This window comes from Anas platyrhynchos, chromosome 9 (genome assembly GCF_047663525.1).
Source record: "Anas platyrhynchos isolate ZD024472 breed Pekin duck chromosome 9, IASCAAS_PekinDuck_T2T, whole genome shotgun sequence".
NCBI classification, from domain to species: domain Eukaryota; kingdom Metazoa; phylum Chordata; class Aves; order Anseriformes; family Anatidae; genus Anas; species Anas platyrhynchos.
In genome coordinates this window covers 3,391,062-3,416,344 of record NC_092595.1, presented here as the reverse complement: position 1 = coordinate 3,416,344, position 25,283 = coordinate 3,391,062, and the positions used below count along the sequence as shown (strand labels likewise).

At 38.1% G+C, this 25,283-nt stretch overlaps 1 protein-coding gene and 1 long non-coding RNA gene across 3 annotated transcripts in view; one reads left to right on the top strand and one right to left on the bottom strand.

Annotated features, from left to right (window-relative positions):
- Nucleotides 1-5,320: 5,320 nt before the first annotated feature.
- Nucleotides 5,321-17,749, bottom strand: LOC113844487 (uncharacterized). The gene is made up of 3 exons (XR_003499187.3): nucleotides 17,609-17,749; nucleotides 9,281-9,408; nucleotides 5,321-5,649 (listed from the first exon to the last, which is right to left on the bottom strand). It is a non-coding gene; the product is annotated as an uncharacterized lncRNA (long non-coding RNA).
- The window catches only part of SI (sucrase-isomaltase), a 53,291-nt gene continuing 40,119 nt past the window's right edge, over nucleotides 12,112-25,283 (top strand). The window contains exons 1-7 of one of the 2 annotated variants that reach the window (XM_038183707.2): nucleotides 12,112-12,257; nucleotides 15,626-15,761; nucleotides 16,527-16,606; nucleotides 20,828-20,948; nucleotides 21,035-21,144; nucleotides 21,767-21,918; nucleotides 24,627-24,798. In XM_038183707.2, the coding sequence (XP_038039635.2) occupies nucleotides 12,249-12,257; nucleotides 15,626-15,761; nucleotides 16,527-16,606; nucleotides 20,828-20,948; nucleotides 21,035-21,144; nucleotides 21,767-21,918; nucleotides 24,627-24,798 (780 nt within the window). In that variant the 5' untranslated portion in view covers nucleotides 12,112-12,248. Of the gene's footprint in view, nucleotides 12,258-14,452; nucleotides 14,610-15,625; nucleotides 15,762-16,526; nucleotides 16,607-20,827; nucleotides 20,949-21,034; nucleotides 21,145-21,766; nucleotides 21,919-24,626; nucleotides 24,799-25,283 lie in introns of those variants that run through there. The other variant, XM_027464533.3, reaches the window with a different exon arrangement.

Sequence of the window (25,283 nt, the reverse complement as noted above, 5' to 3'; positions counted from 1 at the left end):
ATGTGTAGAATTGTATCACCACTCAGGACAGCATTCCAATGGAGCATCTTTCAAATGCAAACAGAACTGCTGGGGCACTCAGTCTCACCACTTTTCTGGTAGAGGGCCTAATCTGTCCTGCTATTGGGATCTTACCACCCTTTCTTTGAAATTCAGTATTGAGTTGTCCCTTGCCGGGACAGGCAGCACAGAAGGGGTGGCGGTGTGGCTCTCTATATTAGAGAGTCTTTCGATGTTGTAGAACTCGAGGCTAGGAATGACAAGATCGAGTCCCTTTGGGTTAGGATCGGCAGGGACAACAAGGCTAGTGTCCTGGTCGGGGTCTGCTATAGACCGCCGAACCAGGATGAGGAGACGGATGAGGAGTTCTACAGGCAGCTGACAGAAGTTGCGAAATCGTCGGCGCTTGTACTCGTGGGGGACTTCAACTTCCCTGACATATCCTGGAAGCACAACACAGCCCAGAGGAAGCAGTCTAGGAGGTTTCTGGAGAGCGTGGAAGATAGCTTCCTGACGCAGCTGGTTAGTGAACCTACCAGGGGTGGTGCCCTGCTAGACCTTCTCTTCACAAACAGAGAAGGACTGGTGGAGGATGTGATTGTCGGGAACAGTCTTGGGCAGAGTGACCACGAAATGGTGGAGTTCACTATTCTTGGCGGGGCCAGGAAGGGAACCAGTAAAACCACTGTATTGGACTTCCGGAGGGCTGACTTTGGGCTGCTCAGGACACTGGTTGGTGGAGTCCCATGGGAGGTGGTTCTGAAGGGCAGAGGGGTCCAGAAAGGCTGGGCGCTCTTTAAGAGGCAAATCCTAATGGCGCAGGAGCGGTCTATTCCCATGCGCCCAAAGATGAGCCAGCGGGGAAGAAGACCAGCCTGGCTCAACAGAGAATTGTGGCTTGAGCTAAGGAGAAAAAAGAGGGTTTATAATCTTTGGAAAATTGGGCAGGCCACTAAGGAGGACTATAAGGATGTAGCGAGGCTGTGCAGGGACAAGATTAGGAAGGCCAAAGCTCATCTGGAGCTCAATCTGGCTACTGCTGTTAAAGATAACAAAAAACGCTTTTATAAATACATCAACACCAAAAGGAGGAGTAGGGAGAATCTCCATCCTTTACTGGATGCGGGGGGAAACTTAGTTACAAGAGATGAGGAAAAGGCGGAGGTGCTTAATGCCTTCTTTGCCTCAGTCTTTAGCGGCAAAACCGGTTGCTCTCTGGATACCCAGTACCCAGAACTGGTGGAAGGGGACGGGGAGCAGGATGTGGCCCTCACCATCCACGAAGAACTGGTTGGTGACCTGCTACGGCACTTGGATGTGCACAAATCGATGGGGCCGGATGGGATCCACCCGAGGGTACTGAGAGAACTGGCAGAGGAGCTGGCCAAGCCCCTATCCATCATTTATCAGCAGTCCTGGCTATCGGGGGAGGTCCCAGCTGACTGGCGGCTAGCAAATGTGACGCCCATCTACAAGAAGGGCCGGAGGGCAGACCCGGGGAACTACAGGCCGGTCAGTTTGACCTCAGTACCAGGGAAGCTCATGGAGCAGATCCTCTTGGGAGTCATCATGCGGCACTTGAAGGGCAAGCAGGCGATCAGGCCCAGCCAGCATGGGTTTATGGAAGGCAGGTCCTGCTTGACGAACCTGATCTCCTTCTACGACAAAGTGACGCGCTGGGTGGACGAGGGAAAGGCTGTGGATGTGGTCTACCTTGACTTCAGCAAGGCTTTTGACACCGTCTCCCACAGCATTCTCCTCAAGAAACTGGCTGCTCTTGGCTTGGACTGGCGCACGCTTCGTTGGGTTAGAAACTGGCTGGATAGCCGGGCCCAAAGAGTTGTGGTAAATGGAGCCAAGTCCAGTTGGAGGCCAGTCACTAGTGGCGTCCCCCAGGGCTCGGTGCTGGGGCCGGTCCTCTTTAACATCTTCATCAATGATCTGGATGACGGCATTGAGTGCACCCTCAGTAAGTTCGCAGATGACACCAAGCTAGGTGCGTGTGTCGATCTGCTCGAGGGTAGGAAGGCTCTGCAGGAGGATCTGGATAGGCTGCACCGATGGGCTGAGGTCAACTGTATGAAGTTCAACAAGGCCAAGTGCCGGGTCCTGCACCTGGGGCGCAATAACCCCAAGCAGAACTACAGGCTGGGAGAGGAATGGTTGGAGAGCTGCCAGGCAGAGAAGGACCTGGGAGTGATGGTAGACAGTCGGCTGAATATGAGCCAGCAGTGTGCTCAGGTGGCCAAGAAGGCCAACGGCATCCTGACTTGTATCAGAAACACTGTGACCAGCAGGGCTAGGGAGGTGATCGTCCCCCTGTACTCGGCTCTGGTGAGGCCGCACCTCGAGTACTGTGTTCAGTTTTGGGCCCCTCGCTACAAGAAGGACATCGAGGTGCTTGAGCGGGTCCAAAGAAGGGCGACGAAGCTGGTGAGGGGCCTGGAGAGCAAGTCCTATGAGGAGCGGCTGAAGGAGCTGGGCTTGTTCAGCCTAGAGAAGAGGAGGCTCAGGGGTGACCTTATTGCTCTGTATAAGTACATTAAAGGAGGCTGTAGAGAGGTGGGGGTTGGCCTGTTCTCCCATGTGCCTGGTGACAGGACGAGGGGGAATGGGCTAAAGTTACGCCAGGGGAGTTTTAGGTTAGATGTTAGGAAGAATTTCTTTACTGAAAGGGTTGTGAGGCACTGGAACGGGCTGCCCAGGGAGGTGGTGGAGTCACCATCCCTGGAAGTCTTCAAAAGACGTTTAGATGTAGAGCTTAGGGATATGGTTTAGTGGGGACTGTTAGTGTTAGGTTAGAGGTTGGACTCGATGATCTTGAGGTCTCTTCCAACCTAGAAATTCTGTGTGATTCTGTGTGATTCTGTGAGTTAAGTCTCAGCACTTTCTGCCTTTCAGTGGAAAGACACAATTATGTAACTTTTGTACATAACAAAACAGATGAAATAAGATTGTGAAACAGAATGGATGTATTTCATTCTTGTTTGTATTTTGGATGAAAGAAAAAGAAATGGATATGCACAGCTGAACTGTAGTGTGTTCCAAGTTTTGCTGCCTTATATATATGTATATATAAAAACTAAATGCTAAAAGGTCCACCGAAGTAGAATCTCTGTCTGGCTTCCTGTTTGCTCGTGTTTTGTTTTTTTTTTTTTTTTTTTTTTTTTAAAAAAAGAATATGCAGCATAAATATATGTAACATAAAGATATTGCTTATTGCAACATAAAGAATACGTTACCTGCACGGACTTTGAGTCATAATATTACCCATAATAAGTTCTACCTTCTTAATTTTAACTCTGCCAATTGTAGTCACTACTGATTAAAAGTGTTTAACTATATGCAAAGTATGCAAAGTAAATGCTTTCAGATTATTATTTTAGCATGAAACAATGCTTCCAGTTGTTATCCGTAAAATACTATGGTACTTGCAAAATGTCAGCCAGAACTTTGTGTTTCCCAATGCTGAAGTCACAAAATTAAACTTGAAGTTTCAAGGTTAACTAATAAATATTGGTCTCTGAGTTTTTATTTCACTAAAAGAAATGTCATATATTTACTATAATAGTGTTTCATGTTAACGACTTTCTGTATCCCAAGAGTGCAGCATACAAACTAAAAGGATTAGTAAAGTGTGTTTACAATTAAATTTGATGGGAATAAACTGCTGTTAGAAGTTGTAGTAATCTCTACTGACTGTGCTTAAAAATCATTTAAAGGCTGCTTCTCTGCTTTAAAATTTTGTAGTAGAACAGCCAAGTAGCTAACATCTCATAGGAAGATCAGTGGACTGAATTTGCTGAAATTTGCCTGTAAAGTATGGAAATTGGAAATGCAAGGAAAAAAAATAGATCATTTAAGTATGAATTCACTGTTTTGATGAATATTTTTGTCCAAAGGAACAAAGTACAACCTTGAGCTAGTGATGACCAGCTGCGTAAGCAAGCAAATATAAGAAAATTGCTTCAGAAAGGGGAGGTGCAGGTTACTAAGCCTTCGACCCATCCCCTGTCAGGTTATGTGCTACCACTTGGGGCCTACCCAACTGATGTGGGAAACATTAGGCACCGACAAAAGCTTCCAATAGCTTATTTTCATCATTTTTGGTATTACCATGTTTATTTGAGGAAATTCATCATTCGGTTTTCTTGGCTTTGTGAGGGCTTGTCAGAGCACAGCATGTTAGCTGAACTACTTGCATTTTGGCCGGGGGAAAGGATTTTACTGAATCCCCAAGATAATAATTCATCAGGAACTCATTCAGACTTAGAAATCACAGCTTCCAACAGGTGTTGGCTGCCTCAGTGAGGTCTTCCCCACTGTGTCCCTTCCAAAGGGTCGAGGAAATGAGGATTGTGTCCAGGCTTTTGTACTGGGGACATCAGGTTTTTTTCCATGAGGAGAGATCAGGGGCTGCCACTGCCAGAGACAGCCACTTCCAGCTGAACTGCCACAGCACATGACTGAGCCCATCAGCAACCTGGGTGATGCCTCTGTAGTAATGTATCTAGGAAAGGGTAAAAACAACAACAACAAAAACATGGTGATGCAGCTCTGAGAGAGAGGAGTGAGGAAAAAATACGAGGGAACCAACACTAAGAAAGAGGGGCAGGAGTTGCTCCAGGTGCTGAAGGAGAGGTTCCCCTGTAGTCCATGGAGGGGACCATGGCAGAGTAGGCTCACCCTCTGCAGCCCTTGGAGCAGATATCCACACTGTAGCCCATGGAGGACTCCATGCAGGAGCAGGAGAATATGCCCAGGGTCTGCAGCCCATGGAAATGATCCATGCTGAAGCAGTTTGTGAAAGACCACATCCCATGGGAGGGACTCCAAGTTGGAATAGAACCATGTGAGGAGGAAGGAGTGGCACAGGTGATCTGCCTGTCTTTGGCTCACCCTATGAGCTTTTTTTTTTTTTTTTTCATATTTTCTCCTTATCCTGTTGAGGAGGGGGAGGAAGAGGGGACTGGTGTGTGCCTAGGAGCCTGTGAAGTTTTGCCCACCACATATACAAACTTGATTGTGACCATTTGGGTCCAGGGACTTTAAGTTCATAGTACAGGAACTTACAGATTGTGATGTTTGTTTGATCAATAATAATCAGTCATTATGTTTTCCTCAAGATGTCTGCAGCTGAGAAGGACAGGAATCATTGAAGGAATCACTTCAATAAAATACTTTCAAATTGAATTCTTTTTATCACAAAGGAATTGTTTCAAGAGCATCAATGAATAAAACAAACAAACAACAACAACAAAAAAAACTAAGACTGAGTATTTATCTTCCTGAGCCAGTGCTAATAAATGAAGACATTAAATAGTTGATATGTTTTATTTTGTCATGTACTAACATGTACATGCAGAAAGAGTGGCTATAGCTTCTATACCAAGTGTTACTTCAAAAATCATAAGAAATGAAGAAAGCATCAAATAATTTACTGTAAGAGTAACAACTTTTTTCCTTCTCTCTGTCCATTCACTTGAAAGTATTGGATCTTCCCCTCTAATCTCCATAAGTGCATTTATCCTTCCCGGAGCACTAAAAGAATCCAAAGGCAGAAACAGCAAAAAGGTGGATGGTGCAAAGCATTTCCTGGGCTGCTGTTCCCTCTTGGTAATGCTTATTTCTCATCACTCTGGTGACATCCTGGGTACAGCAAACAAAACAAAAAGCCCGTCATGGTACAAGAAGTGGACATTATTAGAAGTGGCTCCAAAATCAGCTGGTACAGTTTTTTTTACACATTCAGGAAAAACGCATACACCCATGCCCTCTACACCTTGAGGTATTAACACCATCATTCATTAACCAGGAGACTCATGTATCTTGCAGCTCATCTGAGGTTCTTTAATATCATTGTCACTGCAAGGCTCGATGCCATAATGTTTTGCATTGATCTGTCCCATTAATATAAGTTGTTTTTCACCTCGTTCTTAAGATTTGTTTACGCTCTCCACATGACAAATCTCCCAACACAAGCATATGATCTCGTGGCCACTTTATTTCCATTCTAAGACGTGCTGTGCTCTCTTACAATCTACTCTCCTTGAAACACCTTTGCAGAATCCTGAGCCCAAACTCTGTTACTGGTGTAGCAAATCATTTTAACATTGAATTCCTTGACCCAAGCTCTTGCCATTAATGTAATCAATCTGGGAGGAAAATATCTTGGTGAGTCCATCTGGGCCAGCAAAAACTACAACAGCCAATACTCTCCTCTTTGAAGGCTGCTGGGGAACTAAGCCTTTGGTCCAGCCTCCAGCTAAACGATCTTGGCACTTAAGTGACCCTTTGCTGCACGAGGGCCTGAACAGAGTTGTGATGTGGGGAGAACTGTGCACTTCTGTGTCCCACATGACCAGCAGTACACAGTGCCTCTTGAAAGAGAAAACTGCAGGTAAGACATGGAGAGAGAATGGAAAGGCAGGTGCAGGAGAACAAGTCAAACCAAGGAAAATACTCAATCCCATCATTTTTGCTGTGCTGTTTCCAGACCCCAGACCTTTGTTTAAAATCTTGCACTATTTGATGTTTTCATTCAGGCTCCCACATGAGATTACAAGCAACTGTAAAATATCAGGTGTTAGGCTTTAAAAAAAGGGGGGGGGAGGGGTGGGGAAGGAGTGGGAAACTTTCAGCTGTTGTGATCAGAGAGATCACCTTGGAACTGGTTTAAACAGAATCTTTAAAGGTTTGTAAAGATTCATGCATAAAGCAAAAGCATCTGATGGATTATTCATTTCAGGATTTTAATCCTTCATCACAGAGACAAAAAAATTACCACTAGGTGCAAGGCTGCAGCTTAGAGGTTATTGTGCAGGTTAAAAGACACAAATGGAACTATGCTAATAGAGATCAAAAGCACTTTGAACTTTGAAGTTTCCTGTATCCTGAACGATGTGAGTATGAGCTGATCCATCCTCTCTGCATGAGCCCTCGTGTCACTTCTGCAGACCAGCCTGACCACTGAGTGCTTACTAAATGCCATATAGAAACAGAGGCTGAAGGCAATGAGATTCTTGGCGCTGATGTAATGTACATTTTTCAGTTATTTTTATAAATATGTGGAATATTAATTTTTCACCTTTTTAAATAAAGCTCCTAAGCATTTAATCATTTTTTGTTATTATTATGAACTTCTATTATTTTTATTAAAAAAAAAAAAAAAAAAGAAAACAAAAAACCCAAAGCTGAATAATAAATTAATAAAATGTCTAAATAAGTAAAAAAGCTGGCTAGGAATCAGTATATAATAATGGTGGGTTTGTTTTGTTTCCTGCTCAGTAGCAGCAAGAAGCACAGGCGCTGGCTGGAGGACCATCTGCAGCAAGGGCAAGGAAAGTCAGCAGACAAGCTTTAACAAAAAAAAAATAAAAATGCAAAGGGTCAGAACAGTGATTTCATTAAGCAGTTGTTTTCAGAATTATTTTTTTCTGAACTCTGAAAGCAGGGAGACAATCTGTCATTTCAGCTTTTATTCGATAAAGACCTGAAAAAATATAATAGGTTAGGAATTACAAATAATTAAGTTAGAACTTATTAAAGTGTGTTTGGAGTGTTATTCACTAACTGATTTTTGCTGTTAGGTTATTGTCAGTATTGCATCTTCTTTATTTAATCATTATTGTGTATGTTTTTATTTATTTATTTACTTACTTTAAATTAAGTTAAAGTACCAACATCCATTTAAAGAGAATAACCAAAGTTTCTGGCCTTCATACTTGCAGAAAAACTTTTCATGTGCAAATTCATAATCTAAGAAGGTCAGAAAAAGTCCCCATCTTTTTGCCTTTGTTTTTGCTGTTTGTTTGTTTTCAGATTGCATTAGAAAACTATAAAAATTGCTATTTTGCATCTGCCTAACAAATGACTGAAATATTTTAAGAGTTTGTAGATTCTTGGGCTTCCTAGTGGTTTGTGCATATGCATCTTCAAAGTGCCACAAATAGGTAGTCATATAAGTATTTATTTTACATTAATGTGCATTTTGATTGCCAAAATGCAGAATGGGTTGATCAGAGTTCTTAAATCCAGACTAATTTTTGCCTTTGTTTTACTTGCTAGGCTATACATACTTTATTTAAACACATATGTGTATTTGCCATATTCTAGAGAGAAAAACATCATGACATCAAAAACATCAGGAGGTTTAAGAGGCAGTTTCACCTCTTTTGTAGAGATTCAGAAGAGGGAGAAGGCCTATTTTTTGAAGAGATTTAATACATGATACATGCATTTTTATTTTTGTGAAACTAGTCCATGATTTTCTCACCAATAGATTTCATATGAAGCCATATATTTTTTATTCAAAGTAATAAGCTGTACTTTGAATGTTAACCTTGACATGTCCTTGTTCAGAAAGTGTTTCCAGTGTCTCCAGATCTGTTAAGAGAAGTGAAGCTTTCTTTCTGCAGGTACATTTGAGATAGGAAGGAATAAATAAATAAATAAATAAATAAAATTACACAAGGCTGAAGAACTTGAGAAAACGAAGACTAGAGAGTAAAACTAACAGCCAGTCCCAGTAATGACTCCAGAACAAGCAACTACAATGGGCTCAGTCTGTCAGCTTGTGACATGTCTCATGAATAAATCTGATCTAACATGCTGCCAAGTTTCCACTTTCAATAATGCCTTCTTTTTCCAAAGTCAGCATTTCTTGAAAAAAGCATCTAAGCTGGGTTAGGTTGGTTCTGCTCTGTGACTCAAACTGCAGATTCAGATATCTGAGGAGAGGTGGGGGACCCAAAGAAGTTGGAGAGGATGGCACAGGGGTGACCACTGGGCCTTACATGCCTGTGAATACCATCAGTATTCCCTTTGGATGACAGAGCAGAGACGTGAGAATGTGTATCTGAGAATTACTGGTGGTGTACTTTTGAGTTTTATGTACAATCAGGAGCTAGCAATTAGCTGGAAAAAAATACTTACCGTTTTTCACCCTCATTTATAGGCAGCAAAGTATATCCTAAAGTTAACATTGTCAGCTACAAATGAAAGGTCCGAATCATGTGCTTGTAGGACATTTTACATTTCCAAATATCCCTAATACAATCTCATTACAGTTTGAAGAAAAAAAAAAAAAAAAGACAATAGATTTTGATCAAATAACTCTGTAAAACACGTTTTGATATTTCCATGTCTTGAATCATGAATAGCCATATTTTTTAATTTTTTATTTTTATTTTTTCCAAGCAAGCTTGTATTTCCTTTCTCAGCTGAAAGGACAGATAATAAATATTTGCAACATATAAGATTTGGCTCTACTAGCACCTACCATTTCCTAGCTTGAAGAGCAGCAGTTACAGATATGATCAGGTGATTTACATTGATGATTATGATTCAAAGTCTCATGATGCTTCTTCATTGGACACCTTCTCAGTTTCTGCTTTTTGTGTTCACTAACTATAAAAAAAAAAAAAGGAAATGTTAAAATATTTTTTCTCTGATTTCAGTTCTTAACAGCTATCAGATCATCTCAACCATCTAAGAAACATGTACTGCCCTGTCTACAGTAAAACTTTCAGTGGTGATTGTTATATTGGTGTATTTTACAGATCCACAAGTATTTTCCTCAATTGCCCTAAGAGCTGTGGAATTTCTTCCTCTTTCTACAGTATATGTTCAGTTGGAAATGTTATTATTGCAGTCATCATCATGGCTTTTACTGGGCTATAACTTGAAATAATAACTTATAAATAACATTTGGATTCAGTTTTATACCATGTTCGTTATCTTTGCCATACTTCCTTGGCTCAGAAGTGTTATTTGAACCAGGATAAAGGCCCATGGTTTAGGTACGCAGAAAGTAATTTAGCTATGAGAAGATAGAGTTTATACAATGTCTAATTGCATTTCTCTTAGAAAAACTACACATACTTTGAAAATGAACTTCAAACATGTTCTGGTTTTCCATGAAAATTAAATTATTCAGTTGAACTTATTTCTGTATCTGGTTAATAAAAAAAAAAAAAATCAAAATCTTTTGGCTGTCATTTACTATGAAATGAAAACTACTTCTGTTTGAGACTAAGCTCACGTGATCTGGTCTTGAACTGTGAGGCACTTTGTGCAAATAAGATTGCTTTGAATGAATTCAAATCCATTGTCTCCAAAGTCCCACTGGGGAAATAAACGTTTGTGATACATTTTGTGAGGCTTTCCCAGTTCTTTTACTTGCTTGGTTGAATTTTCATTAATTGTTCAGTGTCTGAATGAGACTCTGGGCAAGTATACATTTTTATTTATTTATTTGTTTTTCTCCATTAGAAGTTTTCTTGCTCAGTTTATCTTTAAAATTGTTTTATATATACATATATATTTCCTAATCTGTAGGAATTTTCTACGTTCTTTAGAGAAACCTATAACAAATTGGAAAGCTGAATAACAGTATGCCTTCATTCTCAGGTCCAGAGGTCCAGTAAAATTTTCCCAACGGTCTATGCTCATCACTGTGATTATTGAAGCTTAAAAGACCAAAAAGATGTTTATGGTGTGGCATGCATTTACTTTGTTATAGGCATTAATGAACTTTCTGAAAATGTTTTCTTTGCAGTCCTCCACACAGAGCTCACGGGTGCCAGTAGAACCCTGGAGGCTGGTGATGCAGTAGGCAAAGCTATTCTGTGAACCACATCACTTGTTCCATGTGTTTGCTGTGGTCTTAGCAAAGTGCTGAAGATTAAGATGTGCAGTGAACCTTTTTTGGGTTGAATTCCACCAAACTCATAACACTTTGTTTAGTAGTTTTCTGCAAAAGTCTGAGTTTCTATTTATTTATCTGATAAAGACAATAAGGTACAATCTATAAAAATAAAAGGAAGGTATAAACCTAAATATTCCTTTGCTCTTGTTTAAACACTGCCATAGTCATTTAATATTTCCATGCCAATCAAGCTAGAGAGAACACAAAATGATTTGAGCTCAAAGGCTAAGATACTGAGATACTGTTTTCTAAATAAGGAGTCCTAGTCTCCAGCCTCTGCTTTAGCACCACATATTTTCTTCATTGTTTATGTGAAATAGAGAAATAATCCTTAAAGCACCCAGTCTTCTCTCCAGATGAATATAGTAATTGGAAAAGTGTAGTAATACTTTCTCGTAGCTCTCTCTGTGGTCTGGGACTGTTCTAGTGGAATTTATAAGCCTTTATCTTTTTAAGTTTGAAGAGGAGTTGTGTTTCTATTTTTGGAAGGTTGTATTTTTAGTTGAATGCTACAACAAATCTTTTGTGATTTCAGTGCCAAAGAAGATTTTGGGGGCAGGAATATCATCCATGTGATCTGCTTGTTACTTGATGGTGGAATTTTATCAAGGGGTTCCCAGGAATTCACTAAGAGCTGTGCTGAATTTGGATGGATTTTATGCTTCTGTGCATCTGCCTCATTAGTTTGCCAACAGTCCTGAAATTCTTGGGAGGACATTCATCAATGGTATAAACCTATTTACGGCAGCAGAGTTACAACAGGAAGAGATTGTGTCTCCTGCCAGCAACCTGTTCTGTCACCAAACTGTCACCAAAATGTTGATTTTACCAAATTATTTTGCTCAATTTTTGCCTTTTGCTCAACTAGGATACCTGTTTTGTCTAAAGAAAGGCAAGCAGTTACTCAAGGTAAGCAGAGTCTGTAATGGTCAGATAGTATGTAGACATATTTAGATACAAACCATAGTACAACTGTACCTTTACTGTCATGATGGGACCTACACATAGCCCTCTTGTCCCTGTGTCTGGGAGAGGAGCCCAAGCAGCAATGCCAATGGGACACTCCTACCAGAGTAGGTGCTTGGGGACCAGCACCTCAGGGAACAGTCCATAAGACCTTTGTTCAATGGGGCACTGCAGCCAGAATTTTCAGGGTGTGTATGGTTTCCTGAGATAGCAATTCAGCGGCTTCTTGGAAAGGCTGGACACTATTCTGTTCTCTAGGTAAAAAGCTGTAGACATTGCTAATCAAACCGTTTGAAGCATTTGAAGAACTATCATCATCTTCCTTATCCAGATGAAAAAAATCATGAAGCATGCAGATGGGTGTAGGAAAATCACCACCTGACACTCAGCTAATGAGTAACTGAGCTGGGAGTGGGGCACAGACATATGGGTCTTTGCTCTGAACGGGCATGTGTGCTTCAGTACACAGAATGGTGATAAGGGCACATATCTCATTCTGAAGGAACAAGGGCTGCATCTTTCAGATCTCCTTTCAGAGAAGGGAGGAGACCTCAGCAGGCATCTGCCTTATCACATGCAGAAGGTAAATCAAGCTAGTTTCTTTTCCCAGTCTTGAGGGATGTCTTTGAGCACAGGATTCCCCACAACTGCCTCTAAAAAGTGCTCAGACTTCCTCCTTCTTTCTGTATGACCATGGCTGCACTGAAGAGCTCCCTTCTTGCTGAACTGAGATTGCAGAGTGCTTTCAGCCATGCAAATGCAGCGTGTGGGGAATACAGGAGGGCCAGCATGCTCCCATTGGATCTTTGGTAGATGTTCTTCCATGGCAGTTAATCATTATGTTCTTGCCTGAACTGGTGATCTACAAGCAGCTTCTTGTAGGAATTAAGGGCTCCAAACTGTAACTTAAAGTAAATGTTTGATAATGGAGCACTGGGGGGGAAAAATAAAAATCTTGTGAAGGTGTAGAAAAGAACTTGCTCATTAGCACTACTCTTAGGGAGCCACCTATGACTGCCTAACATGGTTTTTTTCAAGTTATATGTGATTTAATTAAAAATGGTCCTGGTAAAAGCTGATAAATGAATGTTTCTTTCTAAATGACTACATTTTGAACAGTACCTGATTTCCTAGTTTTTTTTTTCCTAGACTCTAGTCTAACCTATACTCCTGAGCTTCTAGTAATTCTTCTTACTGGCTGTCAGAAATGAATCGGCTCTTAATTCCTGGAAACTAAAGCAGGACACAGCAGAGACCATGCTGTTCCAGCTCTTGATTTAATAGAATTCTTGGTTTTCTTTATGGTCCCTTGGTGTCCCCGACTGAAGAGCCTTCTCCGTTCCTGCTTCTTAGAGTTCAATATCACATCTTGACCTGAAAGCCCCATTGTTGATATCCTTTGTAGGTAAATTAAAATATACTCAGCTGGGAAACCTGCTGGTTAACCCTCTTGTGAGACCTTTTTGTTCAGTGCTTTCATGCTCTCAAGTTGCATAGAAAATATGTGCTAGGTGATTGATAATATGAGATTGCAGCACTGTGAATTCAGGAAAGCACTTAAGCAAATGGTTATATTGATGGCAATGTGATTGCAGACATGCTTAAACGAAACTCATGGCCATATGCTTTGCCAAGCTGAGTACTTTCTTGAAACAGATAAATGAAGATATAAAACTTAGAAAACAGACATGCACAAAAAGCCCCTCCATCCCCTCCCAGACCTCCAGAACCACTGGTATCTTCATAATTCACGTGAATTTGTTATGTCTCAATATGCGCTCATAAAGCAGCATACTTAGCAATGTTAAGAGGGATGTTAGAATTAGATTTCAAGAGCTTGTTTGCACACATGCAGACATGCTTGATGTTGTTACAGTGAAATGGAGAGGATGAGATAGCTAAATACCAGGGTGTGTTTCAGAAATGGTCAGTGAGAGTGGTGGCATTCAAAGATGAATGGTTCCAGGAGAGCCCTGTGTATGATTGATTTTGTGTCTTTTTAAGTACTGACTAAGGAGAAAGGAACCATTCACTTGGTGCTTAGAGGGGTCTCCAGTGGGAGGGGAAATATTCAGGAAATTGAATAAATTTGTGAAAAATTCAAACTACAAGTGACACTTCTCAGCCATCTCCTTATTACTGAAAAATAGGTTATAAGTACTGTAACAATATGAACTAAAAGTTTTCCTTTGGAAAATAGAGATTTAAGGTTATGATTAGATCTGTTGTAAGGAGAAGGCAAAACCTAATCCCACGTTAAGATTTCATATTAAGATTATGATTGAAGACTCTTCCATGTAAGCTCTTTTTCATGCTAATCTTTCATTGTTCTCTTATAATTTTGACATTTCTTGTTAGAATCCCATGAAATCTGTTTATATTAATATTAGAATTAATAATTCATGGTTCATTCCTGAAAAAGTTTCAGTGATCATAAATCTGATTCTCTCTTACAATTATTTTAATAAGTCTTTTCCTCATTTGGGAACATTTAATGACTTCATGGGGTGATTAAAGCAGAAATGATAGACAATGAGAAGGTTGCATGAAGGTTCTAGAAATAATGATATGGAAAAAGAACAGAATAAAACCACTAAGTCATGCAACACGGACAAACATAAAACCACTAAGTCATGCAACACGGACAAACATTGTCATTTTATTGCTGTTTTTGTCTTATTTGGAGAACATGCTGAGTAAAACTGAACCAAAATATTATTAATTAACTAGCCATTCCTTGGCTACAATAACCATAGTAACTAATTTTAGCCCAAAGGGTTTCTACAATCTGCCTGTAATTATGTATGGACCTGCTATTGGTAGATTGGTTAGCAAACAACGCAATGAGCTGATAAGAACAGAGAATAAAGCATTGATTTTGAGTTTGAGCTTTACAGCTAGGAGCAGCAGATGAAGGAAGCAGAGGGGCTTTAAGGTATGTCATCCCATTTATTGCATCCAAGTTACTGGAGACCTTTACTTCACTGCTGAGTACAAGTCATGCAGTAGAACTTTTATAAATTAGAACTGTTATAAATTATAAATCCATATTTTCAAAGTCTCAGGTCTTGTGGGAGACCATGAAAATGAAAAAGCTGAAATAGAATGCTATGGTTGTTTGTGGGTGGTGGGAAGAGTTTGATGACAAGGACTTTAATAATATTCTAGTTTTCAGAAAAATAACTGTCACTTGTTAGGGTTCCTAGTGGACCTGTACTCTGACAATGTTAAAGGAAACTCAGGAGAGGAACTGTTGGAGTATCGTTTCTTCATTATAAAGAAGAGGCCTTAAATATATACTTCCCAATATACAGTGTAGTTTCAGACTTTAAATATGGTATTCCCTGACGAAGTAACAATAATCATAAAAATGGCTACCAATTTAGGTATCAGTAGAGAAAATATGAACAGCACTATGATATTTAGAAAAGCTTTTTAAATAATTTAAATCATTTTAATATAATTATTTGTAATTAAGGAAAAGCACTTGTATCTAAGTATTGCCTTCACTATTCTGGGGATTGTTGGTGTTTCAGTATTGCTTTTCCTCTCCATTCATTCCTGTGGCTGTGGGATTTCCAGGACTAGGGATGCTGGTGGGGTGATCATATATATTTGTAGGAAATGAGAGGTGATGAAGTGCAACAGATTTAGTGTTATTTCACACACACACACACACACACACACATGCACATCACACAACTTTTACTAAAGTGGTATACAGCTGAATAAAACACATTTCTCAGTGATTTCCTATGAGTGTAATAATGTGGTACTCTCTGCTGTGTGAATCATCCTGAATAGGAGATTTATTTTTAACCCCAGTATTAGGGTTTTAAAACCTAAAGAATGTGTAAACATATATTAATTAAAATCAATAACGTAATTTGTAGAGTTTTCAGAACTATTACTTTTGTTTTACTTATGTCAATGGTGTTACTCTGAGCCTAGATGGGCAAGAGGAAGTTCACTGGTCTGGAAAGCACCCTGATTGCCCTGTTCTGTCTGGTGACTGTGGTGGCCATTGTCCTCATTGCACTGTTAGCATCAGGACAACCTGGAGTCCAAATAAGTACTGAACAAAATGGTAAGTACTTGCCATTTGTATTACCAGATGGAAACTCTTCATCAGGGGGCTGCTCAGCTCTGCTTGCCTAGGTGATCATGAATCCCATGCAGCTCCAGGAGCTGCCTATTGGCATCATTTAAATCACCAGTGAGTCAGACTTTTCAAAAAACATGGACGTTCAAATGAAAAACAAAACAAAACAACAAAAAACAAGCAAACAAACAAAACAACAACAAAAAAAGGAAACATTGTTCTGCTCTTCTTTTTAAAACCAACATATTTCCTGTGGCTTTCAGTGTTACAGTTATATTCTTAATGGAAGCTTAAGGTGCTTTTGTTTGATGCTCTAATTCAAGCTGCCTGGATGAGCAGTATTTCATGGGAAGAAGCATACATAAAAGCAGTTACACACCACCATCTAAAAAAATAAAAATCCTTCTGATTTTAATTTGGTGTAAATTTTTTAAAAGAAGTGATGCATATTGAGTTATATGACTTACCAAAAAATAGGATTACTCAATATCTTAAGAAATAAATTTATCAGTGTTACCCATATGTGCAGAAATTGAAAGTGAAGCTTTCCTATCTTTATCTGGAATGTGCAATGTTTCAAATATAAGGTAAATCACAGTAGCAATATATTAAATTCATCTGAGTCTATTTTAATAGCTAGAGTTTCCAGATAGTGTGAAATATTTAGCAGAAGCACTTAATGATTTAAGAGGTAATACAGATATTCCTGATTTTTGGAAATCCTGTTAATAACCCCTTATTTTATTTCAGTAACAGAATTTACACCAGTATGTCCGAACATATTAATAGAAGAGAGAATTGACTGCATCCCAGATCAACTTGCTACAAAGGTCTGAAAACATTATAGAAAAAATTACAAAATAGAATTTCTCACAAAAAGATTCATGTTTAATTATGAAAATTTACTTCGTCTCTACTATATTGGCGGTTTTATAACTTTTTTTTTGCTGTTTTTGTCTCTGAACATCTAAATGCTTTGTGGGGAAGCTTAACTCCTGTATAAACAATTTTAGCTCTTTGTCAGAAGGTCTATTTTTTCTAGCCACTGTGGCAGTATACTGTGAGGGGTTGAAGACCTCTGCCAATATACTTCCCAGCAGTTTGGCTTTGTGATAAGCAGGAACAAAATTAGGCAAACAAGATATGGTTAGAAAAATTGTTTTCAACAATATTGCCTAAGCAATTTATTTGTCTGGTAGTCAACCAGCATTTACAATTAAGCATATTTTAGAAATAGGTCAAGAAGCACTTTACACAGATGAACATGATTTTTATAATGCAATGAACACTTCCAATTTCCTTTCAGAACTGATTTGAATCTCACTTTCTCTCTTTCTTGGTTGTTGTCTCTCATCTGAGCAAGCACAGAGTTTAGAAATGACCTTCTTGTTTAAGAATCCATGAGTTTAGTTTTCCAGTGAAAAATAGCATCTTAATTTTTTAGTCCTCTCACATTCAGAACATTTTTATAGTGGCTGTTATAGGAAGGCTATTACTGAGGCTATTATTGTTATTTTTATAATCATTATTATTATTCAGTTTATGATGGATGTTCTTAATTTCTGATGGAATCTGATGGGTGCCTGCCATCTTTCTTTTCTTCGTGGGGTGCAGTTTATAAGAAAAGACAGAGAGTATATTATGATATGTGATACTTACATCATTCACAGCGGTATAAAAAATGATTAATCAACTGTCTCAGTCTCTCAGTGAATTCCCAATCCAATTCCAGAAAAGACAGTTGTTAATGCTACTGTCATGCCATGGTTTGTATTATGATATATAGTTCAATAAAGTCTGCAGGTTAACAGATTAGTAAAGGCTCAACTCACAGCACGTTCCTCTTCTCTTTTGGTTCCATGCCCCAGGAACAAGCACGCCATGATAGATGTCATGCAGATCACTTTAATCTTTAATTACAACCTTTGAACCAGTCACCCCACATTAAGTGCTGCACTTATCACAACAGAGGAAAATAGTTTTCCTCTGGTTGCAACTGCAAGCCTTTTTGTAAATCTGACCTTGTCTTTTGCCCTCGGCGATTAGGAATAATTAAAAATAATCAAAATACAGTCACCAGAAAAAAATGGAAGGCCAGGTACAGATTAGAACACAGGGGTACTTGCTCTGGAATTAGAGGTAAAATAAATGATTCCTAAATCTGCACTTTCCTTGGTGAATACTAGGCAGCAGATTTCAGAGGATTAGAGTTAAGGATCACCTTTAATCTGTGCTCTGAGCAACGCTGAAGAAAGCCTGACAGAACCCAAAATCCCACCCCGGTGTCTCTTCATTCCTTTATAAATTTTCTCCTGCAAGAGTTGTTGTCCTGCTTTAGACTTATCCTAATACTGTAACCAGCAGAGCTTTAAACCTACAGGTATCTGCTTAGGAAATAACTCTTATGTAGTGGTTTCCATTAGTGGTTTTCAGAATAACAAGAATCTGGGAACATTAGGCTTTCCCTAAGCTCATGTAGCAGGTTAGTGTCTGTCTTGATTTCTTTATTCACTGACGGTGTCCTAGATGAAGCTAGGATTGCAGAATAGAAAGACAGGAGTATGGAAAGCTAGTAGATATTGATTAACCAGCCACAGGATTGCTGAAGATAGAAATGCTGAAAGAAAGGAGACATTTATTAACTATTTACTGCTGTGGAAAATCGTTGCAAAGTTTTATTAGACAAGGAAAAAACAAAACAAAACAAAACAAAACAAAAAAACAACACTTTAAGCAGAGCTAGTATTGTTCAGTCTTAGATTGATACCTCTGAAAGCTTGAAGGGAGACTGTACAGCTTGTTGTTTAAAAACTATCTTGTTTGCACAGGTTTGTTTTGATGCTCAGAAAATAAATGTTTTAATTCAGCACATAGCTTAAATATTCTTTTAGTCCTTGGTGCTGAGTTCAGAAACCATTTCATTGAGTACTCCACCATAAAACGTCTCCCTGTATCCAGGGTTTGAAGAAAGCTTTGACTTTCTTTCTGATTTTATTGCATTGGTTTCTATTATGCTGTTTATAGCTCAGAGGCTGTGATAACCTCCCATCTTTATTTATATTAATGATAACTTTTATAACAGCCTCAACAGTATCTTTGTTTGAACTCTGGTCCTTCCCCTGTGCCAGGTGTAACCAATCTATTACTTCTGAATTTACTTCCTTATGCATCAAGTTTGACATGCCACAAAATACAGAAATGTAGTTTACACATCTATTAGAATAAGATCTAGCTAGAAGGCTATCACTGCACTGTAAAATAACTGCAGAAGATATTCAAATGGGTGTTCATGAGAAGTAGCTGGAAAAAGAAAAGTGTATTTATGAAGTTGGAGAAGGAGATGCTTGAACTACCAGGCTTCAGGTTAATCTGTTGTTCAAGCTATTCTGTGTTGCAGGGGGTACCCACAGGTATAGGAAGGGATAAGAAAATTCAGGTAGTAACTCTGTTGCTATGTGTTTAGGATACTTCCCCTAACTCCGAGGGAAATTAGGTAAATAAAGCTTCTTTTCTTTGAAGAACAAATCTGCAATCTCTGCAGTTGTGGAAGGGATGGGTGCTTCTTCTCATTTACTTTGAAATAGTTCATAACCTGGGAAGTAGGGAACTCTCATGGTGGGAGTTGAGAAGGTGGAAAATGAGCATGGTGTTTTACACAGATTTAGAAAGTGCATTGATTTGTGGATCATGGGGAAGAAATTGAGTCACCGTATCTCTCTTCCAACCATGTTTTTGTTTAAAAACTAATGCAAATGACAGCATGCATGTTTTCTAATGTCAAAAGTTCATGACAGAGAGACAGACATTTATCTCTGTGGTGTATCTAGGTTTACCTTGAGTGGTTTTGTGGAGATTACTGTGCTCAGTCCAATCACTATGGAATAAATGCATAACAATGTCTCAGGCCAGTGAATCTGTGAGCTGTGATTTCTTTAGCACTTGTATTATTTCTGCACTGGACCTGGCTTATTTTTCTCTATTCAGAGACTGTATTTGACCTGTGCTGACAAAATTAGGCTCTATAACCCCAAAAACAGTGGCACATGCACCAGCAGCAATAGTGATTTTCACACATCTCCACCTATATCATGCTGCAGAATATTTTAAGTAAATATGGCATAAAAAAATATAAAAAAAATATTTGAGCACAAACAGCTTCTGCTAGCACACAAGTGGAGACAGAGGTCTTGAAGACCTACATGTTGGATTTGGGTGCCTGAAATCACTCATGGACATGGCCCTTTGCCCTCAGTGGAGCTTCTTTTATCACTGCTGCCCTTCGCCCCAAGTAATTTGTTGTTGTTCTAACATGAGAAAATGTGTGAATACTTATAGTGATCTATTACTCAGATGTTATCTTCAAACATAAAACTCATGCAGGCAATCTGTGAATAAGTTAATTTATAACAGCAAAGCAAAGGTATTCTAGTTTATTGGAATGCTGAGAGACAGTGTAAAGGTTGATGCCACTACACTGAAATACGTGCTTTGAACAATAGGTTTAATTGCTCAGTCATTTGATTTTTATTTTTTTTTTAAGTTGATTTATCTCAATATAACGTTCCGCAGAAGCAATCTTTACATTTCTATAATTGGAGAATTATGTTAAAATATTTATTCTGTACCTGATTATCAATGGTGCATACATGGTGCATTTTTTTTTTCCAAACAGATGTTTACTAGACCACAAATTTTATTAAGTTTCCAGTGTCTGTTGGTTTGTCTATACCACATCTGTCACAGCTCAAAGCTTTCAGTAGTTTTTTACAGGTTCTTTTGTCTGTGGTTATTCTGGTTTTAAGAAAAAATAATGTCTAATAAGCCTGTTTCTACTCTGAATACAGAAGAAAAAATGTTTATTCTGTTCCATTCAAATTGACAATAGATTTTCAGAGAAAATAATAGATTTTCAGTTGGTCTGATTGCACATGTTACTAAGGTTTCTGGTGTTTGGGGCCAAATATGCTTCATGTGCATTTTAACTGTTTTAGTATAAAAAGATTTATTTGTGTAAAATCAATTAATTTGTGCCCTTCGTGTCCTTGAATCAGAGCATCTGCACCTTGCGTGGCTGCTGCTGGAATCCCCAGAATGATACCAGTGTGCCCTGGTGTTTTTTCCCTAGTAACCATGGGTACAAAGTGGATGGGTCTCTAAGATCAACTGAGACAGGTAAACTGTGATCAGAGTTCCCCGGTTTTATGCACTTATGGATATCTGATTTCACACAATAATGTTGCAACATGTTTTTTCTCAAGGATTTGAGGCCACATTAACAAGGCTGCCATCACCTTCCCTCTTTGGAAATGATATCAACACTGTCCTCCTCACAGGAGAGTATCAGACATCAAATCGCTTCCGGTTCAAGGTTAATCTTTTTCATATGCTATTTTAAGGTTTATGTTTTGTGCAAGATTTTAGGCTGGCTGTTATTGTGCAGTAAGTTTAGGAAGGCTGATTTAATCCCTCTGATGTACCCTCATGACTTACTGAGAAGAGCTCAGCTTTGCCTTTCTTTGTCCTCTCTGCTGTTACAATGCATAGGGTTAGCATTGTAACAGCAGAGAGGACAAAGATTTTGGGGCCAGATGTATTTATTTCCTTTTTATATACGGCCTGGCCATATCTCTCAATATCTTTGTCAGACATCTTTAGGTCTTCCAAAGCTTTCTGTTCTTCATGGAAAATTCATCAGTTTGTGCAGTGAATGTGGGGTATTGATGGGATCTGGGGTCAAGCAGGGCTCCTGTGGGAGACCTTTCTCTTGTGATGGGTTTCCCTGGAAACCAGGGAAAAACAGGGTCAAGTATAGTAGGGAAAGAGTTGAAAATGTATAATGAAAGGGGGAAGAGAATAATGAAGGAGGATGGAGGAGACTGGGACAGGGGTGGGAATATGCTAAATCAGAGCCATGTGTTAATGCTGGAAAATGTTTAAATTAGACATTAGTTTTTAAAGTCCTTACACTATTATTATTTAAATATGTGCAGATTACTGATCCTAATACAAAAAGATTTGAAGTCCCCCATGAGCATGTGGGACCTTTCAATGGACCTGCCGCCTCCAATTTAAACTACAAAGTGGAAGTGAAGAATAATCCATTTGGTATTGTGGTGACCAGAGTGAGCAACGGAAAGGTTCTGTAAGTAACATTGGTATTTTTTTCTGGGTAACACCGATGTCACTGGTTTTCTCTGAAAGTTCATGTTGCCATATAAGTAAGGTATTCCCCAGATGTCGTGTGTAAAGTGCCCTCTTGGAGATGTAATCTACTTCTGTTCTTTTGACGAATGGACGTTGTGCAAGGGCTCTTGTGAGGACTTTTGAAATAAATACTGTGATATGGAGAGATCTGTCGTAAAGGTTTTAGGTTTGGCTACCTGTTCTCTTTCCACCAGTACTAGGGAAATCTTTACAGCTATTTTGTTCCATCAACACAGGGAATCACTACTATCTGAAGACAAGACCCTCTCAGTTCTTCAAATGACATGTGAATACTCTTCATTGCATCTTTTATCTTAGTTGTTGCAATCGTGCTGAATCTTTGAATCACCAAAACCAGGTTGCTCTTTAGACCTATGACACAAGAGTAGCTGTTGCAAGACAGTGATAAGTTGGTCATGTAATTCTGTAAAATATTTGATGTACTTATATATTGAAAGTTTTCATTCCATTTGTTTCCTAAGAATAAACAAATTTAGCTCTGAACTAACTGCATAGCTCAAAGAATGATTACCTGTCAGAGTTCTAAGATAGTTAAATTATCAGTGCTTCAAGTTTAATTAATTAGCAATTAGTTTTATGCTATTATCAGTATTGTTTTCTTATATAGAATCCTCTATAATGATTAATTTGCAATTCTATGGAGCACAAAAGATGGACATGGTATTCACTAGTCCGTGACTGATTAAGCAGGTATATGAGGGGAAATAAGCATTCTGGTTCAAAAGAACCATGTTGAAACACGGACATTTTTCTATATCCTCCCCCTCCCTTTCCCTCCCCCCCCACCTTTTTTTTTTCTTTAAAGATAGAAAATTCAACCACTTTTATGAAATTTAATAAATTATAATGATGCTCGAGTCCAAGTTGATGAGTATCTCAAAGTAAGCCAGTGTTAGTATGAGCTAAGAGCAGTCCTTCAGATGTAAATCCTTGATAAGGTGAGTGCTTTTCCCTAACACTTAAACAAGCAACCAAAAGAGAAAGATTTTTTGGAAAGGAAAGAGTGAGGATCATTGTCATTGGAAATCACTACAAAAATCCTGGTCATCCAAATAATTATAAAGCCTACTAGCCTGCATTATCATTATTTGCAAGGCAATGTGAATGACTGCTATAACTTCACTGGAAATACAGACAGACTTTCTCTCCCCAGAGAATTAGGTTCAGTAGAAAGCAAGCAGTTGGGCAAAATGGTGCTTATAGTCATTAAAAATGGACAGAAATATATCACATGAAGCCTTGACCTATCAAGGCTCTGTCAAACATAAATATTTTTAACTTTGTAAAAGAGAAATGGTAACATGGGAAATTAAAATTATAGCAAGTCCCCCTTTTCTGTCATTTGTTTGTGCAATGTTTGTAACTGATAGTAGGCTGTATATTTACTTTATAGGTTTTAATGGTAATTTAATATTTTTAAATTAAAATATTTTAATAGATTTTAATGATGGTAATATACTTATTCATGGTGATAAATACAGTGTATGAATACATCTGAAGTGATAAAGTCCCTGAAAATCAATGCAGTTGTGTTTGCATAAAGCTGAGAAAAAGTTGTCCTTTGACTCCTTCTTCATATGAATATCATGATTGTTAAATGGCACAGATATCACATGAAAATGTAACTTTTAAAAATTTGTAATTAAAACTGGAGTGTGTAGGTAAAAGCATATTACTTTGAAACTGTGTATGATGTTAAAGCTTATTGATATACTTTGCTTTCTCAAAGTAAGTCATTTTCTCCGCTTTTGGTGAAAATCTGTATTTCTGCATATCCCTGTAAACTCATGTTTTAATGAAGCTGAAGATAACCTTCAGATCTCAGGATCAGCTTCTTTCCAATTGCTTTGTGATTTAAATCTAGGTTAACTCATCATTGTTACAATTAAAAAAAATGATGAAAAGGTAAAGCTACTTCTGGGTAGGGGTCAATTTCCATCCATTTGCCAGGTGTAAATATTCAAAGTCTTAGAACAATAAAAGAAGAAAATGACTAAGTTTAAGATCAATATTAATGAAATTCAATCTTTCGATTGATTAAAGGACTATTGTCTGACAGTAGGAATTGCTTTTTACTGTAGTAAAATGCCTTGCATTTTACTCCTCTCTGATTCAACAGATTTCCTCAGTTTCCTGAGCCCCTCTGTAGAAAAAAGGAATAAATTTAGCTTTAGTTTAAGCCTTTAAAGCTCTCCTAATCTTCATTTGGGATAAGAATTGTTTCTAATGAAAGGTATTGGTGAAAGATACAAAATTAAATTAACAGAAGAAACTTTATTAATTAAATTGACTTTTACTGAGCAGATTCACAATTCAGTGCAAAAGACGCAGGGTGGGAAGCTTTGGTGGAAGACATGATAGTGAATGTATGTCCAAAAATAGATGGGACACTTGTATGAGAAGTTTCTATAGATCAGTTGGTACTGCTCTTCTCATCCTGTGTGCAAGGACATCTCCGTCTGCTGCAGCTGCACATTGTCCCGCTCCATGTGTGTCCCCTTCAGGCCTCTGGATGCCTATCCATCTCTAGCTAAAAGGAGTAGAAACAATTATTCTATCAATTCTTGGTGTAATCTCTCTCTCTTTTTTTTTTTTTTTTTTTTTTTTTGTTAATTGTTTCACCAGGTTTGATACTAGCATAGGACCACTGCAGTATGCTGACCAGTTTTTGCAGCTATCAATCAAGCTACCTAGCAGAAACATTTATGGGGTGGGAGAGCACGTGCATAAACAGTACCGACATGATGTCAACTGGAAAACCTGGCCCATGTTCAGCAGGGATATTGGCCCCTCTGGAGTAAGGACTTATTTCTTATTTCATTATTCTCTATTCTTTGCAAATTAATTCTGGAATCCAAAACTGTTATGCAGTAGACATTATATATATATATATATGTATATTTTATTATATATATATAATATCTATATATTTATATTATATATTATATAAATATATATACATATATATTTATATAAAAATATATTTCATATCATATATTTTATATTATATATTATTTTTATATATAAGTATATTTATATATAAATATATATTTTTATATAAATTTATATATTATGAATATAAATATATATTTATAATATATTTATAAATATATATAATATATATAATATATATTTATTTATATATTATTTATATAATAAATATATATTTATTTATAATATATATATATTTATATTATATATAAATATATATAACATGATATAGATATGAGTCTTCAGTTTCTACTGATAAGCAAAATAAACAACAATAATTATAACAAAATA